Below are 15,894 nucleotides of genomic sequence, written 5' to 3'. Positions count from 1 at the left end.
CCAGTGCTTATTCGGAATCCCGGATAGAGGATACCGTAAAGCGGCGCGCATCGCGCGCGCTTTATTACATCTGCCGTGTGTAGGTAAATTTAGGCACGGGATCGTGAGCCTAGGCCCCTAGGGAATGTCTCGGTTCGCCGCGCTTCAACTTTAAACCCATTAACCGCGCAGGCTTATGCTTTTCCACGGGAGAAAACGTAGCTATCAAGAATCATAGGTACAGTTGCGCCGAGAAGAATTGAAATCCGAGCCTTGCTCTTGATAGTCTTGCTAGCGTACAGACGTAGATGTTATTCGATCGATCTCGAGTGTTTTAATCGAAAGGAGCACCGTGCAGATTGGTGGCCATCGAGAGCTTGGCGACAGAGCCTCTTTTCAACCGACTAATTGCATTCCGCGGGGCGAAGATAATTTTTTCCAGCGACACACTTGAATGAAAGAGCTCACATTCCTCGGCTCGATCCACCCGCTTGAGAGATCGTTGCCTCGTTCACGGCCGGGCCACTCGTTCGTAGTTGGCACCGCCTGGCTTTTACTTTGCGTCTGCTACGCACCGTTCGTCTGTGCGTATTGAATTTTAGCGGCGGTCGCGAATCGCGATACAGAAAAGCGATAGGGTCACGGAGCACCGCGCGCCGGTAAGAGAAGTCGTAAAGCCACGCGTCCAAGCGAACGCGCGCGTCTTCTACAGAGGAGCTTTGTACAATAAAATTATACGTAGGTATAGGAAGTGATACGCATACCGGTGGAAGACTCAGAGGTTATCGGCCGCCGCGCCGCGCCGACGATAATAACGCGCGCATTCACCCATTCGGCGATAATTCCCCAGCGAACGAGAACCGCGATTCTTTTCCCGCGAAGCGCAATATCGCGGGATTCTAATCGATCGAGCTTAGAAAATTCATTCGCTCCCGCCTGTTTCCGCGGAACAGTGAAATCGTGGCGAAGCGAGGCGAAGCAAGGCGAGCTTTTTCTTCCGCTCCAGTCACTTTCAATCTTGCGCCTGACAATCAGTCAACTGCAAACTTATTTCTCTCACCGCCCCTGGAGAAACCAGCGACCAACAATTGTCGTCCGTCGAAAGGAAAGGGAAAACAGCCTGTTAAGTAATAGCCAGCTCGCGGAGGGAAAAGGCGGCGTGGATCGCGAATTGCGGCTGCCGCAATTCGGATCACTTCGATCCGCACACGCGATACCATCCTCGTTTCACGATGGCTGAGCCTGTTTACTGTTATAATCGCCGCGCCGCGCCGAGCCGCGTCAATCGCAATTGACTCACAAAGAACGCAGTCGCGTTTCAATCTTTAACTAACTAACTGACTGGTTGGCTGGCCCCGTTCCTCCGGTTCGTCCTCCTCCACCTTCTACTTTTTGCCGAGAGGCCGCGCGATACAGCGCGGAGAAGAGTCGCCTACTTGTCACGTATCCATACATTATGCGACCGACCGCGCATTCGTGGCCTGTGGCCGCCGATTTTATCGCCACTTTGCAACAGGCAGCCCACTGATCGAACGGTGTTTCGATGCGAAGTCGACCGCGCGAGGCCTCGAAGCCCGAAGCCACGGCGCGGGAAAATTCTCACAGTCCCTTGGCCTTCCGCACAAACCCTTCGACGGATTTGCTGCACGTGCTCCGCTTGACGCTCCTTTTTGCTTTTGCGCGAACGCCTCTTAGGCTGCGGATCCTGAAAGAAAATTCTTCTGTAGAATACGAGAAGGAACAGTTGGCCTCGGGTTACGCCTACAGAAAACAGTTCGCCGCGAGTTTTCAAGCGCAATGCTATTCTAGCTACGCGTATGTACGTAGCTACTGCACGGCTTCATTAATTTTCTGACGGCGTAACGATTGCGTCTTGCTTCGGTAAGCGTTGTTACGATCGCGGCCATTCTTCCACGCTGTTCCGGGAAAATGAATATTCCGGCCTTGCGTTTCCCAATCCCGTAAATTCCGTCTGCTCAGCTAAAACTAGCCGCGACTTCTTGGGCCCCGCTGAAAAGAAAGTAACGGCCCGATTAATGAATGCCGTTTGCCCGGCTTATTCCACTTGCAAGCTTCCCAGATAGACTTTAAAGTGAATTCATGAGTTAAATTCTTGATCGTGCGATGAACCAATACATTTACTACATGCTGTTAATTGTGTTAATGTTAATTTACTAAATATCACTAAAACATATGTTGTAAATACAATGTAAAGTGATGATGGTAATTTGCAATCATCGTGCGCTGCATTGATTGCTGCAAATGTGATTCAAATATTGTTGGAATGTGTACAACGATGGACTGTTTCCTGGAGTTGGAGTGTCAGGGACTTTGGGGACCCGGTGACTTGTGAGTTTTCCTTTCTTTCGCTACAGGAGACCCAAAAGAGGCGAAAACGGTTTTCTCGACCCCTGCGCTTCTCAGTCCGAGAAAACCCTCCAAACGGTTAACTTGCATCGCGCTAAAGACTATTCTTTCCATTACTTTTAGTTTAAGTTTTACACAGTTCTTATTATTATTATACTGACGATCGACTGTGTAACTTTTATTTTCTTAAATAAATAAACATTATATTCTAACAAATATGATCCCCATTTTTCAATGCACAACTGTAGGTAAATTTTGCACAAATATAAGATAAATAGATGACGGTCCGACGCGGGAACGTTCGCAATCCGCTTTCGAGAATGATCGGATAATTTTTGATTTTGTGTAAATATTAGCGGCACGTCACGACTCAAATATGATTCAAATACGACCTGAACAGACTACCCTCATCGAGTGTATAAAGATTGCTACAATATTTTCTGTTCTAATTGCATAATTACACGTCTTAAATTTAACACCAATGTGAGCGCTCACAAAGCGCGCAACATTGTTACATTTCGTGATTTGATATTCGATAAACTTTACGCAAATCTGCTGTAAATTGTCTGGCTGGGTTGTTTCTGCTTAAGGGGGTATATCCGTTTGAATCCTCGGAAAATGTGTACATTTTGTGGATTTTTTTACAAGTCAACGGCTTGATGAAGATTTCCCGTTTTTTTACTATCTTTACATAGTATTATGAACTACTTTGAAAAAAAGTTTCAGTTAAAAAACTATTGTTTTTCGGAAGTTATGCATACATATCCGAAAGTCTCTCGATTTTAGACGGCTAAACGGTGGGCCTGAAAACAGCGGTATGGCGTGTCTGAAATCAAAAGCAATAAAATCTTCTTATGAAGTATGTCAATAGCTATCGTCCAACGGGGCCGATTTTGAAAATTTTGAGAAATAAGGAAATGGTGAGAGATCAAAGGTAAAGTTACATTTTTCTAAGGGAAAAGGCCACCTTATTTCTTTATAAATAATAAACGGGGAATGGGAATAAAAAAAGCCCTTGTTGGACGATGTGGAATCTTGTTACGATCCTGCATACAAAATTGGAAGTGAATTGGTTGAACGTGGCGCGAGTTTTTAGGCCCACCGTTTCGCCGTCTAAAATCGAGAGACTTTCGGATATGTATGCATAACTTCCGAAAAACAATAGTTATTTAACTGAAACTTTTTTTTTAAGTAGTTCATAATACTATGTAAAGATAGTAAAAAAACGGGAAATCTTCGTGAAGCCGTTGACTTGTAAAAAAATCCACAAAATGTACACATTTTCCGAGGGTTCAAACGGGTATACCCCCTTAAAGGAACTAAGCTCTAACAGTCCCTTCGAGGGGGCAGGGTGGAAATCTAGCCTAGACATTCCATCTAAAAGTCTCTCGGCTGGTACAATCGCGCACCCGTGTAAGCTGTAAGAGCAAGAATAATCGAGCGTTACATCTAAGTACCTAAATGCAACGCAACGCCGGCTTTCTCGCGAGCCATGTGAACCGCAGCTGCAGCTACGAAACCTAACGAGACGAAACACGTGGTGACCGTTCGATGCCAAAGCGGATCTCGTAGCTGATAAAAACAAACGGGCATCTAATCCGTCTAAGCCGGCGCATCGGAACTCGGGCAAATTTCCGATACGGCTGCGCCTCGGTGAAAGGAGCCTTAGCCGCCCGAATAAGGATTTTGTCGTACGAAACTCGAGGCTCGGTTCGCACGGCAAAAGAAATTCGCTCGGCAATGAGCGAAACAAGCCGGACAGAGGGGGTGAAAAAGGGAGGAAAGGGTCGGGGAATCGCGTGTCTCGACCGAGCTTGGTCGAAGCCGGAGAAGCAGGTTAATTTTCCCCGGGACTTCCGGTGACCTTGGACTCGGTCGCTCCAGCGGTCGCAGGAAGAAAGGAAACCGAGCGAGACTCTCATTCATTGTCCGGGGATGCAGGAGGATAATTGGGGGAACGCATACTCGGTCATCCTCATCGTTCTCGCCGGAATGCCGCAAATACCGATTCTCCGCAGGTCGTTCACCCGCTCTCCTCGCCTCGGCAGCGCTCGCCTCTCTTCGTTTTCGCTCGTTTTCGCTCGTCTTCTCAGCCGTCCCGTTTTCTTCTCCCCTCCGCGGAAAGCCGCGGCACCTCGCTCCGTCGTCTCGAATCTTTCCGAAAAACCTCACCACCCTTTGTCCCTCCCTTCTTGTCTTCCCGCTACTCCCTTTCCTCCCGTACAATTAGACAGAATCAAACTAGAAGGTGCACGTAGTACCTACGCAGTGAGTAGGCAGCTTGAAATTTTGAAAGAATCGAGGGAAATATTTTCCAGCTTGGTCGTCTCCTACTTGCATCCACGAATAATTCGGGAGCTCGTTAAATGCAAATAAAGGGCTGCGAGTGAGTGGTCCGGCCGTGAAATTTACGTGTCAAACGGTGGAAAGTGGAGCGCGTTCAAAGCGTCGGGAAAACGGCGAGCGTGAACTAAAATTTCTCAGACTTGTATTCTTATGCAAATTCCTGGCTGCCGAGCGAGCACGGCGGTGGCAATATTCTGCGCTTTAGAGCTCTGGAATACCAGCGTGAAAATTGCAAATCGTTTCGCCCTCGAGGTCCGCCCGAAAACAAAGAGCTCGAAGAATCGACAGATGCCTCGGCCGCGGCTCGACTCGCCTCGCCACGCCTCGTCTCGCCTCGCCTTGCGAACATCCCGGAATCTTTTCCATCTCGTTCTCGTTAAGTGCAGTTCGCTGGCCTTACGGCGCATACGGAGGAATCGGGGGATGCATACTGACACGGTCAGCTGTCCGCCAGGCCAATCGTTGAACGGCGCTCGTCTGGTCGCGCGAACGTTTCTCGGTAGTACGTACATATGTAGTTGGCACGATGCTCGCTGGCGACCAGCTTGCAGCGTCGTTGGTGCGCGATTATTAATCACGATAACGAACAATCTTGCTCGCCCTCGCCGCCATCGTCGGGTAAATTTGTCACGCCTCTGCGAAACAAAGCTCTGTCTTCGTTAAGAAGCCGGCCCTCTCTACCTCTCGCTACTTGCCCCACAGTCGTCTGTTCTCCTCCGTTTCATTCCGCAGATCTTTGAGATTCCACGCGAACTGTTACAGACATCTCTACCCTGGTACACGAGTAGATTTGTCGATCGAACTTGCTTCTTCAGAATCGCGCGGCGACCGCTAAAAATGACTGGTTACTTAGGTGGCGAAACATCCCCGTTTACATTCTCATTCCATTTTTGCCGAGTCCCTAAACGTTTCTTCGTTCCACGAATACTTGAACCGATGCCAGCTGGTTTTTCTTACTCCGCGGTCCGTTTTCTCGCCGAAGGCTACCCTTTTTCTCTCGGCAGTTGGAAACGCATCGCGTTAGGTAAACGAAGGAGGAACCGAAGCGGCGTGAGCTCGCGAGCGGTCGAGGCCATCAGCGACGGAAAGCGGTAGCCACGCGTGCATGAAACGAAGCAGGAAAGTCAGCTCGGGCCTCGGCAAGGCGAAGGGAGAGAAAGAAGAAGAAGGGGCGGGGTGAGCGGAGGAGCTAGTAAAAGTGCGGCACCGCGTTTAATTTCGGCTTTCTTCGCGCCGACATAGCTGTACGGCTAACAGAGATTCCTCGGGGGACCGGTGTCGGTTACCTAATTATAGTTGCATAGAAATCTGTAAGGGGACACCGGCGCGGAGGAAAGCGGAGAAAAGCGGAGGGGGCTTGACCGCCCGTTATGCACTCGGGTCGCAATGAAAACGCATCGGTTGCTGGCGCGTGACGCGAGGTGCACCTAACACCCCACACGGCGCACAGTGGTCGGAATAGGGGTAGTAGGTGACGTTCGGCACAAAAATGAACTTTCTCCTAGCGAAATCTACTGAGCGTATACTACTTCCTAAATGTCCAGCAGTCGAATACAATTTAATAAAAATTGTAATTGGGACGAACACTGAAAGTGGGATATTTTAAGGATAGCATTTTTCGCCAGAAGAAAACTGCTTCCTTCTTAGAAATGCCCTGACGACTATGTTTAATATTTTCTCTCCGCTTTTTTTTCTCTAGAATGAAGAGCATTCTTTTGCGTTAAGAATCAACACCGTTAACTAAAAATTACTGTTCTTAATGTATTAAAAAAATAATGCAGAATGGAATAAAGACAATCGTCAAGGTTCTTTACAATTGGTAAGGAATATCTTTCAAGTTCCATCGAGTTCCACGTTCTAACCAATTGCAATATTTTCAGCACACCTTCTTCTACGGAATCGTGCAAAGATCATTTCCCCCTGCAGCCCACCCTTCAAATAATTAATGTTTAAAACTGTGAGCGTTACGTCATTTCACGTATATACGATCGTATCCGTCGTATTATTATTGTATTACAAAGGATTTTTACAAATATTTATTCAGCTCTAGTCCGTCGAATAAATGAATAATAAATGAATAATAATATTTAACTAAACTGTAGATTTCGTCACAATTTCTCATAGAACTGTGTAACTTTTCCTTATAACTCGGAAACGAATAGTTTCCCCAACATGCGATTCAAATCAGTTAAAGAGCATTAAATAAGGTACCAAATAAACAGAATTAAATCTTTTTATCACAAATAAGTTAAAAAAATTGAAAACTAAATAAATAAATTTAATATTTTTTAAATTATGCATCATTAGACAGAGATAATTATTTCCTGTTTTTTTCGCGCAAATTTCATTGCGATATCTTTTATAGTTTAAAATTTATACACGAATGTCCCCTGTCACCCCTATTCCGACCACTGTGCGTCGCTCTCCGTTTCCTTTCCATCCGATCGCTCTTTTCGCCCTCCTTCTTGAATCGTGGCCGCCAGCAGAGTGAACGTTTAGGTATTCGCAGCAAGAAGCTCTGGAGGTTCACGCTCCAGACATTCGATCGGATCGTTTAACCGCGCAAACTCGGCCAGACCAAATCATTATTAGTCCACCTGCAAGCTGATCCGTTGTTTAACCAGATTTATCAAGATTACGCGTATCTCCTGTCCAAGTTAAGGTCTTAAACTGCCAAGGCTCCCACTGACGCGTTCAATAATCCAATAATCCAATAATCTCCGGAAAAAAAAGGGTTTAAAACCGTCCCGCGGCAATCTCGCGGATAAAGCTGGAAACGAGAGGCCGTTGAGAAAGTAAAGTTTCCATTATCGATTACGTCTTCGCCGGACTCGGGTGCGGTCCGCGTGTGGTTACAAATGTCCACGGCACGATGCACGATGCACGGTGACTCGGCGACATCGGTTATCGATCCCTTTCTCTCACCGTGCCGCGCTGCGCCGCGTCGATTCGCGTTAATTACGTAAATTCGTTGATTACCGCGCGTTAATTGCCAGCAGCAGCAGCAGCACTCCCTCGACCAAGGAACGAATTCGTTCGTTCCGCGGAATCGGAGGAATTCCGACGGATTGCCTTCGTTGGGTTCGATGCGAGTTGTCGAACGATGATTGAGAAAGCGAATCGCTAGCGAGCGAAACGGTTGGCCAACGTTTCGTCAAGATTGCGCGGAGTGAACTCGATCGGCACTCGATGCGCACGCCATGCAAATTGGCGCGTTCGCGTTGGCCCGCGCAATTATACGCGGCCAATGCGGTTGCAACATTTTAAGTGGGTGCAGCAAGGCGACAAAAGCGGCAGACACCCTCGCGTACGTTCACCCGCCGCGCCGGCACCGACTCGTATGATTCCGTAAATATAGCCACGCAATACGGCAATACTTAGTTGGCTATAAAATTCGCAGTCTGCACCGGCTCTCCCCGCTCCTCCCTTGATCGTTCGCGAAAAGGTGGCGCGCTGATTCGCGGCTGCGGAAACGTTTGGCAAAAAAAATCCGCAAGCCAGCCCGAAAATTCTCGCTCTCGGTTTCGTTCGTGACCGCTTTTGGTCCGAGGATTTCCCGGCTACTCCACGGAGAGGAGAGGTTCTCGCGCGCGTCGTTGAATCGCGGTAGTGTGTCATTCTAAAAATAGAGAGAGGTTTAAACGAGAGAGTAGCCGCGATCCGGGAGAAAGAGAGAAGGGATCGACTTCTATAGTCCCGGTCGTGAACCCGAAGAACGACCTCGGAGAAACGCCGGCTAAAGAGAGGTGCGAGAGAAACCAAGGAGAAAAAGGAGGGAGGGAAGAGTGAGCGCGGGAGCGAACAAGATAGACGGAAAGATAGAGAGATATATATATATATATATATATATGTACTTAGGTATACAGAACGAATCCGCGAGAAAGAGGGTAGCGGGGGGGGGTGAGGTAGAGAGAAAGAAGAAGATTAAATTAAACGGGCAAAGCGCGGAAGACTTTAACAGGCGCGACCACGACGACGACAGCCCTGAAAGCCGCCTCTCCGAGCGATTTGAAATATCACGCAGTGCTATCGAGCATGGAAAAACTCGCCAGCACGCATGCGCTCGCGCGTGGCGCATGCTCGCTGCGGCGCGCACCGCTCTGTTCCCCGAGCACTTTCTAATTTTACAGTTTACTGCGACGCGCGCCTTAGTTTACGGCAGAATCGAACAAACCGATCGACGATTCCCTTCGTCTGTTTATAAGCCGCGATGAATGATTTGGAATTTGTCAAACCGCTGCGCTGCTACGAGCGATCTGCCCTCAACTACGCGTACGACAGCGAGAGACTCTGTTCTCTAGGGATAACGTAAAGTGACCCTCGATCGTGGTTAGCCGCCACGTGTGCTGAGTCACTGGTAAGCTCTAGCGCATTTCTTGGCGACCGAGCTGAAGCGACTTTTCGCCACGTGATTCGCTAAGAACGTCAGCGCCGCGCAGCCGAGTAAGGGAACGATAACCGTGGGCAGTCAACAGCCCCTGGTCGTCTGCCCTATAATTTAGATATGTCTGTAAGAATATTTTAAAGTTGGGAGTATTAACTCGCTTTCTAAATTAATCGTTATAGTTTTATTCCGTTGTTAAAGTCGGTAGAGTCGAGAAGGTCTTTCCCGAGTCCCGGTCTGTAAACGACTGCCTTTCCGTCCCGTGGAAAGTCCCCTCTTGTCCTTTTGGGAAAAACTCTTAAGGGGAGGTTCTGGTCTAGAGCCCCAAAAAATAGGTGATATTTAGGAATTAATTAAAGGAAAACTACTATATATAATTTAATGGGACTTGTTGCATTGTATTAAGGATGTCTTAGATTATAGAAATATGCTTTTTGTTTTATAAGTAATCACTGCAGGCGGCACTGGGGAGGCGTTAAAGTCAAGGCGTCAAAAAATTCATCAAAATCGGTGGGACCTGTATCTCTAAAAGTTATTATCCGATTCGACTGAAACCTTTTTTATTTTGAAGATTATTCTTTTTTCTAGGGGGGGGGGACTAAAAAAAATTACAAAAATTACATTTTTTTTAGAAAATAACGACACTTCACGTTTGAAATCACTTTTCCCTGTATTTTTCGTCCTTTCAACGCCTTTAAAAATTATAAATTTTCAACTTTTTGTAATTTTTTTAGTTCCCCCCCTAGCCAAAAGAATAATCTTCAAAATAAAACAAGTTTCAGTCGAATTGGATAATAAGTTTTGAAGATACAGGTCCCACCGTTTTGAGAACACTGTTTCGAGAAAAACGCATTTGAAGTTTTACGTGAACGCCGAGTAGCCGGTTGTGACCCATGTATTTGCCGCGACTCAAATGCCTACAACTTGGGGAATTTTACGAATTTCAACAAATCCTTTTAAACCCGTATTCCTAAAAGATTGAACATTCGAAAAATGATATAAAAAAAATCGACATTTAGACCAGAACCTCCCCTTAAAGTTTTACGTGAGCGCCGAGTAGCCGGTTGTGACTCATGTATTTGCCGCGACTCAAATGCCTATAACTTCGGGAATTTTACGAATTTCAACAAATCCTTTCAAACCCGTTTTCCTAAAAGGTTGAACATTCGAAAAATGAAATAAAAGAAAAATCTACATTTAGACCAGAACCTCCCCTTAAGGACCCCGATGCCAATTTATGATATTTATGGTGTCGCACTGGTCGGGCCCATCGTCGCTGTAGGCGTCACGCTGGCCGCATCTGCGTAAGCTCAACTTTGCAGCCCCTTTTACAAGGTGATGCTTCATTATTGCTAACATGTCTAATAGCGTATAATAGGCTACAGCGTTCACAGCAGCCACCTTTCGTTGGGCCTGGTAGAATCGATCTGGTTCGCGACATACCACGTCCCATTGCTGGACTCTTGGACTCCAGGAAGCGGATGCTGGGTATCCTTGAGGAGTTTCAGGTTTCATTTTCGAAATACGTGCCGCTGCTACCGCATAGGTAAATACACAGACGCATCGAGTGGCTAATAATAGGAGGATTTGGCTTGGCAGCCAACCACAGCCAACCACGAGCGAAACTGGCCTGCACCGCTTCCCGAGTTCCATGCGACCGTATCTTCCGTTAATTTCGACGTGCTCGCTTCCAAACGCAGAAGCGTCGCGTCGCGGGAATTAACGCGGGACGCGGCTCGTATTCCTCGCCGTCGTTGCGACCGCGGCACTGGGTCGAGAATTACGCCAAGACCCCCGAGAAGAGCGACGAAATCTCGTTGCTCGTCGAATGCGGAGCGATCCAAGAATAACCAACGGTAGGGCCGCTTCAGGACAGCCTAGGGCTTCTCCGCTTCTTCCCCCGCCGCATACTTTCCTAATCGTCGGATCGCGGATGTTTATGCGAGCGAGACGCACGCGAACACGCGGCAACACCATCCATTTCGTACCCTAACTTTCCTCTCGATCGTGATTGCTCGAGATCTTTGGCGCTTTCGCGTCAAACCTAACGATCTTCTGCTTTCCCCGTCTATTTCCTGTTAAACGTGCGATTCGCTCGAGCCGTTAAATCGAGTCACGCTCCCTCCCCCCGTCTCGTCTCTTAATTAATTGTGACTCTAGGAAAACTGACCGTCCAAAAATATCCGGTGACCCTCTTTCAAGCCACTCCACTCCGTTCCATTCCACTCGAGCCAGGAAGCGTAAAACCGACCGATTGCGAAAAGTCTCTCCACAGCTACGTATGTACCTAGTAGAGATCCCTATTTCACGTGTATTTAAATACACGTGTATTAAACGTATCTGTCCCTGAATCCGTGTATCTTTTAGTACACGGGTACCCGTGCACTATTTCACGGGTATTTAAATACACGTGAATTTAGATACTCGTGTGTTTATAAATACACGTGTATTAACGTATCCGTATTTTGATTCGTCTGATTTTTAATATCTATAGATATCCCAGAGCTCCGGGGGATTGCGAAATTCATAAAAGAATTAATGTATTTAAATATATTTACTAGAATAATATGCGGAAAGTATGGTTTTACAAATTTTCAGATTGCAACTAATAACACAATTATAAAATTAACAAGATTTATTTAATCGATTGCCTATTTTGATACAAAAGATTAAGGCGTTACTGGTAATAAGCGAGCTTCTTTTTAGACGCAACGATAATCCTTAATATTGAGAAACATCGCTCGGTTTTATTACACTTATTGCTTAAGTGACCGCCATTGCCCATTCTCCCGTAGTTAATGCCCAATTCTGATCAAAATACACAAACACGTTGATACACGTGTATTTAAATACACGTGAAATAGTGCACGGGTACCCGTGTACTAAAAGCTACACGGATCGAGGTACGGATATATGTAATACACGTGTCTTTTTACTACACGTACCATACCGTGGTCTCTAGTACCTAGGCACGTAGAATCCACCGCTTGCTCCGTCTGCAACAGTCGACAGGTGTCATTCACAGAAATCACATTGTCTTCCTCGCCTCAGCTGCTACGTACTCGCTACCCGTCTAATCTATGCAACATCACACATATATCTACGCGCTTCCAGCAGGCACATGCCATACTTGCAAGGGAACACCGCGAACCCGCACTCACCGATTGGAACGCAACTTTGTGGGTTTACAGGGTAAAGGACCCAATTACTGACACCTAACCAATTACTGTCGCCTTAAGCTATTTTACTTAAAAAAGCGCCGAGAATGAAACACACCGTTGTTCTTGGCTTGAGTCACTCTATAAACCCACAAAGTTACGCACGAATCGGTGAGTGCGGGTTCGCGGTGTTCCCCTTGGCAGATACGTGGTTTCGTTAACCCACTGTCGTTGTCTGGTTTCAGGTGCCCACGGTACAACTGTCCCAGGACCCAGGCGCGCCATAATGGCGGAGGTGGTGACGAAGAAATCGATCAACGTCGTAAGTAACAAGAAGAACGATGTGCAGTGCAGTGTGCAGTCTAACAATGGTTTGCTAGATTTGGATAACATAACCACAAGTAACAGTCAATTAATCTCGTTGTGCGAGAGCAACGACGACGAGGACGACCTAATCTTAACTAACAACACTCGTAACGAGCTAGACAACGACGACAAGAGTCTCCAGGAGCTGATCGAAAGCGAGCTGGCTTTGAGGATCTGCTCCAGCAACGAGGAAGAGATGATGCTTGACACGGGCGAGCAAGAGGAGTCGGCCAATCAGCCGGACACGGTAAAGAGAATCGTGCTGAGCAGGCGCCAGGACACGATAGACGCGAATGCGGAGTTGATCGCCGCGGAGGTCCAACACTGTTCATTGATCGAGGAGCCGTACAGTTATCGGAACGGGCACGTGTCACCCGACACCAATATCTCAAGTTCCTCCTACGGGGAGAACCCGAAGCCGGACCCGATCGCGGCTGACTTCCGGGACGACGAGTTGAAAGAGGCAACGGTGGAAAAGGAGGAAAATGAGGAAAAGGAGGAAAAGGAGCTGGAGCAACCGGAGGAGCAAGTATTTGGCGAACAGCCGGAAGTTGGCAGCACGATTGTCATTCAGGAAACAACGGCGGACGATCGGGACCGCGATCGGTCTACGCGTCGCTCAGACACCGCCGACGATGGCAGATTATCCCCGCGAGCGCGAGACGAGGACGACCAACAGCCGTGTCCGAATTACTTGGTCGGTGGGTCGACGGTGGCCGTGGACAGGCCGCCGGAAACATCGGACATGTCCAACCAGACTTTGGAATCCGACTCCGAAAGGATCCCAGGACAGTTAACCACGACAGCCGTCGCTCCACTCGACAAGTACCAGCAGGAGGAAGCGATCCAGAGCGCCAAGTTGCGAGAGCAGGCAGACTCCGGACCGACAGAGAACGTGCTGGATATCTGGACGGAGCAGGTAGCGCTCGCCGAGGATCACCAGACTGGCCAGTTCTCGGATAACTTTGACGAAACGGTGTGCCAACAGAACCTGCAAACGCGCCACAGTTCGGAGCTCGTCAAACAGTCTTTCCTGATCGACACGGACAACCTCGTGGACATCCAGTCCGAGCCTCTGATCGATCAAACCGACGACGTTACGGAGCTTTCGGCCGAGGAGAAGTCGAAACTGTCGGTGGACCAAAAATCCTCGAGCTCCATCGAGGAAAGCTCAACTTTCGCGATACCTGCCGAGGAACTTGAAGAGGAGGCGTCCACCGACGCAGCCAGTACTCGAGAGTTTCTTGACACGGAACGTCGCGTTCTGATCGAAGAGTCTGGCGTCCAGCGTCTCGACCAGGACCCATCGTGCGCCCTTTTGCGCTCAGAGATCATCGATGATCCTCGGCTGACCAGCTCTCACGATCAGCAAGGGGACGGCGCGCAACCCCGAGCCATTGAGGAGGAAATGAAGGAGGAAGCAAACGATAACGCGGACGACCAAAACGCGATTGCGGAATCGTCCAGTGAACTCTCAGTGTCCGAACCCACGTTCATCGAGAAGACCGAAGTAGTGGTGTCCGGCAGTAGCGTAACAGTTTCCGAGGAAACTAAGTGTCCCGGGTACGGAAACGACGACGCGGAGCCAGCGGCCGTAGACACCGACACTGACACCGACACCGACGCCGACACCGACGCCGCTCAAGAGGAACACGACGATTCGCAATTGCGCGCACCTCTTGCCACTCCGGATGACGAGACCAGCGACGTTTCTAACGCGTGTGATGTAAGTGTTGCTTGCTCACTAGGGTGGCTCTTATTTTCGACTTTTCAATTTTCTTCGCGGCACCCCCCAGAATAGTTCCAGATAATAATAAAAAAAAATCTGTGTAAAGTTTGAGCCTGATCGGATAACGGGAAAAGGTGTCCCTAGGACCTTGAATATTTAAATTATTATTTAACAGCTCACACAGTCGATTTTACGTAATATCCTCCAAGTTATTGATTGCGTAACAAAATATGTCAAACAAAAGTTGTAGACCTGGACAAGGAGCGTATTTTATGTTGTATTATTTTTCCTCATGCGACAAATGGTTTTCGAAAAAAGTCCCTAAAACTGAAAAAAAACTTTTCTCATTCAAATTTTGAAAGTTTAAATACTTGTCGAACACTTTTTATTTATGTATGCCGAAAAGATAAAAATGTTTGTTTTCCTTATTTCTTGTTTGATATGTCATGAATGTTTTCTGAAAATTTGGGACCGAAATTCGCAAAAATATCGAAGATATAGATTAAACTTTCAAAATTTGATGAGAAAAGTTTTCTTTTTTTTAGTTTTCCGGACTTTTTTCAAAAACCGTTTGCCGCACGAGAAAAAGTAATGAAACATAAAAGATGCTCCTTGTCCGGATCTACAACTTTTATTTGACATATTTTTTTATTTAATCAATAACTGGGAGGATATTATATACAATCGACTTCGTGAGCGATTAAACAATTATTTAAATGTTTAAGGGCCCAGGGGCCCTTTTCCTGTTATCCGGAAACTTCACACAGATTTTTTCATTATTTAGAACTATTCTGGGGGGATGCCGCGAAGAAAATCTAGAAAGAAATTTCACCAAGTGTAAATAAGAGCCACCCTACCACTTTCCCACTAACCTGCCGCTACGAGGGGCCCGTTTTCGGCCCGATCAACGAACCACTCCAAGGTACTTACGATGCTTCATCCCCTAACTTGCAAACCAAACTAAATTCGTTGTTTTCGTTTGCTGTTGCCTGATGCGCGGATACTTTTCACGTTTCCTTTTCAGCGACAATTTCATTGAACATCAGTACGTGGTACATCGTGCTCGCACTTAGGCGTTAGAGTAACTAGCCGGCTGCGAACCACTTTTGTTCCAAATCGCTGGTAATCGCGTCAGGTTACAAACAGCCGGCTTTCCATTCGCATTGTTGCGGGGCGTTGAGTAATTCTTGCAAACGAGCCATTCCAGCTACGCTTTTCCCGCCACTTGCCAGCAAGCATAATTATGTACACCGTTGATCAGGATCCCACGCGTATTCTACGCGGCTAATAATTATAATTACTCTTATTCGTTCCCAGTAGCGTCCTCTATCAGTCAAATATCCCGCCGTCCGCCAGCGAATGTCTCTCCATTCAGGTACCTTTCGATCACAGATATTAGGTAGAAGGGCGACGGTGGACGCGTTTAATTAAACAACAAAGATCTGACAGGCTCGGTGACGCTGCGCAGCCGCGCGTAACAACCACTTTCGTTCTCCGTTGTTTCTTTTCATTGACACCCGTAACGATACAGATTAGATCGTGCGCGCATTACACATTCGTCGGCA

General features: G+C 47.4%; 1 protein-coding gene across 4 annotated transcripts in view; it reads left to right on the top strand.

Annotated features, from left to right (window-relative positions):
- LOC143374242 (uncharacterized) overlaps positions 1 to 15,894 on the top strand; it is a 42,814-nt gene that overhangs the window by 8,486 nt on the left and 18,434 nt on the right. For all 4 annotated transcript variants that reach the window (XM_076822210.1, XM_076822213.1, XM_076822211.1 and 1 more), the window contains exon 2: positions 12,480 to 14,326. In XM_076822210.1, the coding sequence (XP_076678325.1) occupies positions 12,521 to 14,326 (1,806 nt within the window). In that variant the 5' untranslated portion in view covers positions 12,480 to 12,520. The remainder of the gene's footprint in view (positions 1 to 12,479; positions 14,327 to 15,894) is intronic.

This window comes from Andrena cerasifolii, chromosome 10 (genome assembly GCF_050908995.1).
Source record: "Andrena cerasifolii isolate SP2316 chromosome 10, iyAndCera1_principal, whole genome shotgun sequence".
Taxonomy (NCBI): domain Eukaryota; kingdom Metazoa; phylum Arthropoda; class Insecta; order Hymenoptera; family Andrenidae; genus Andrena; species Andrena cerasifolii.
This window is presented reverse-complemented; position numbering and strand designations above follow the sequence as displayed.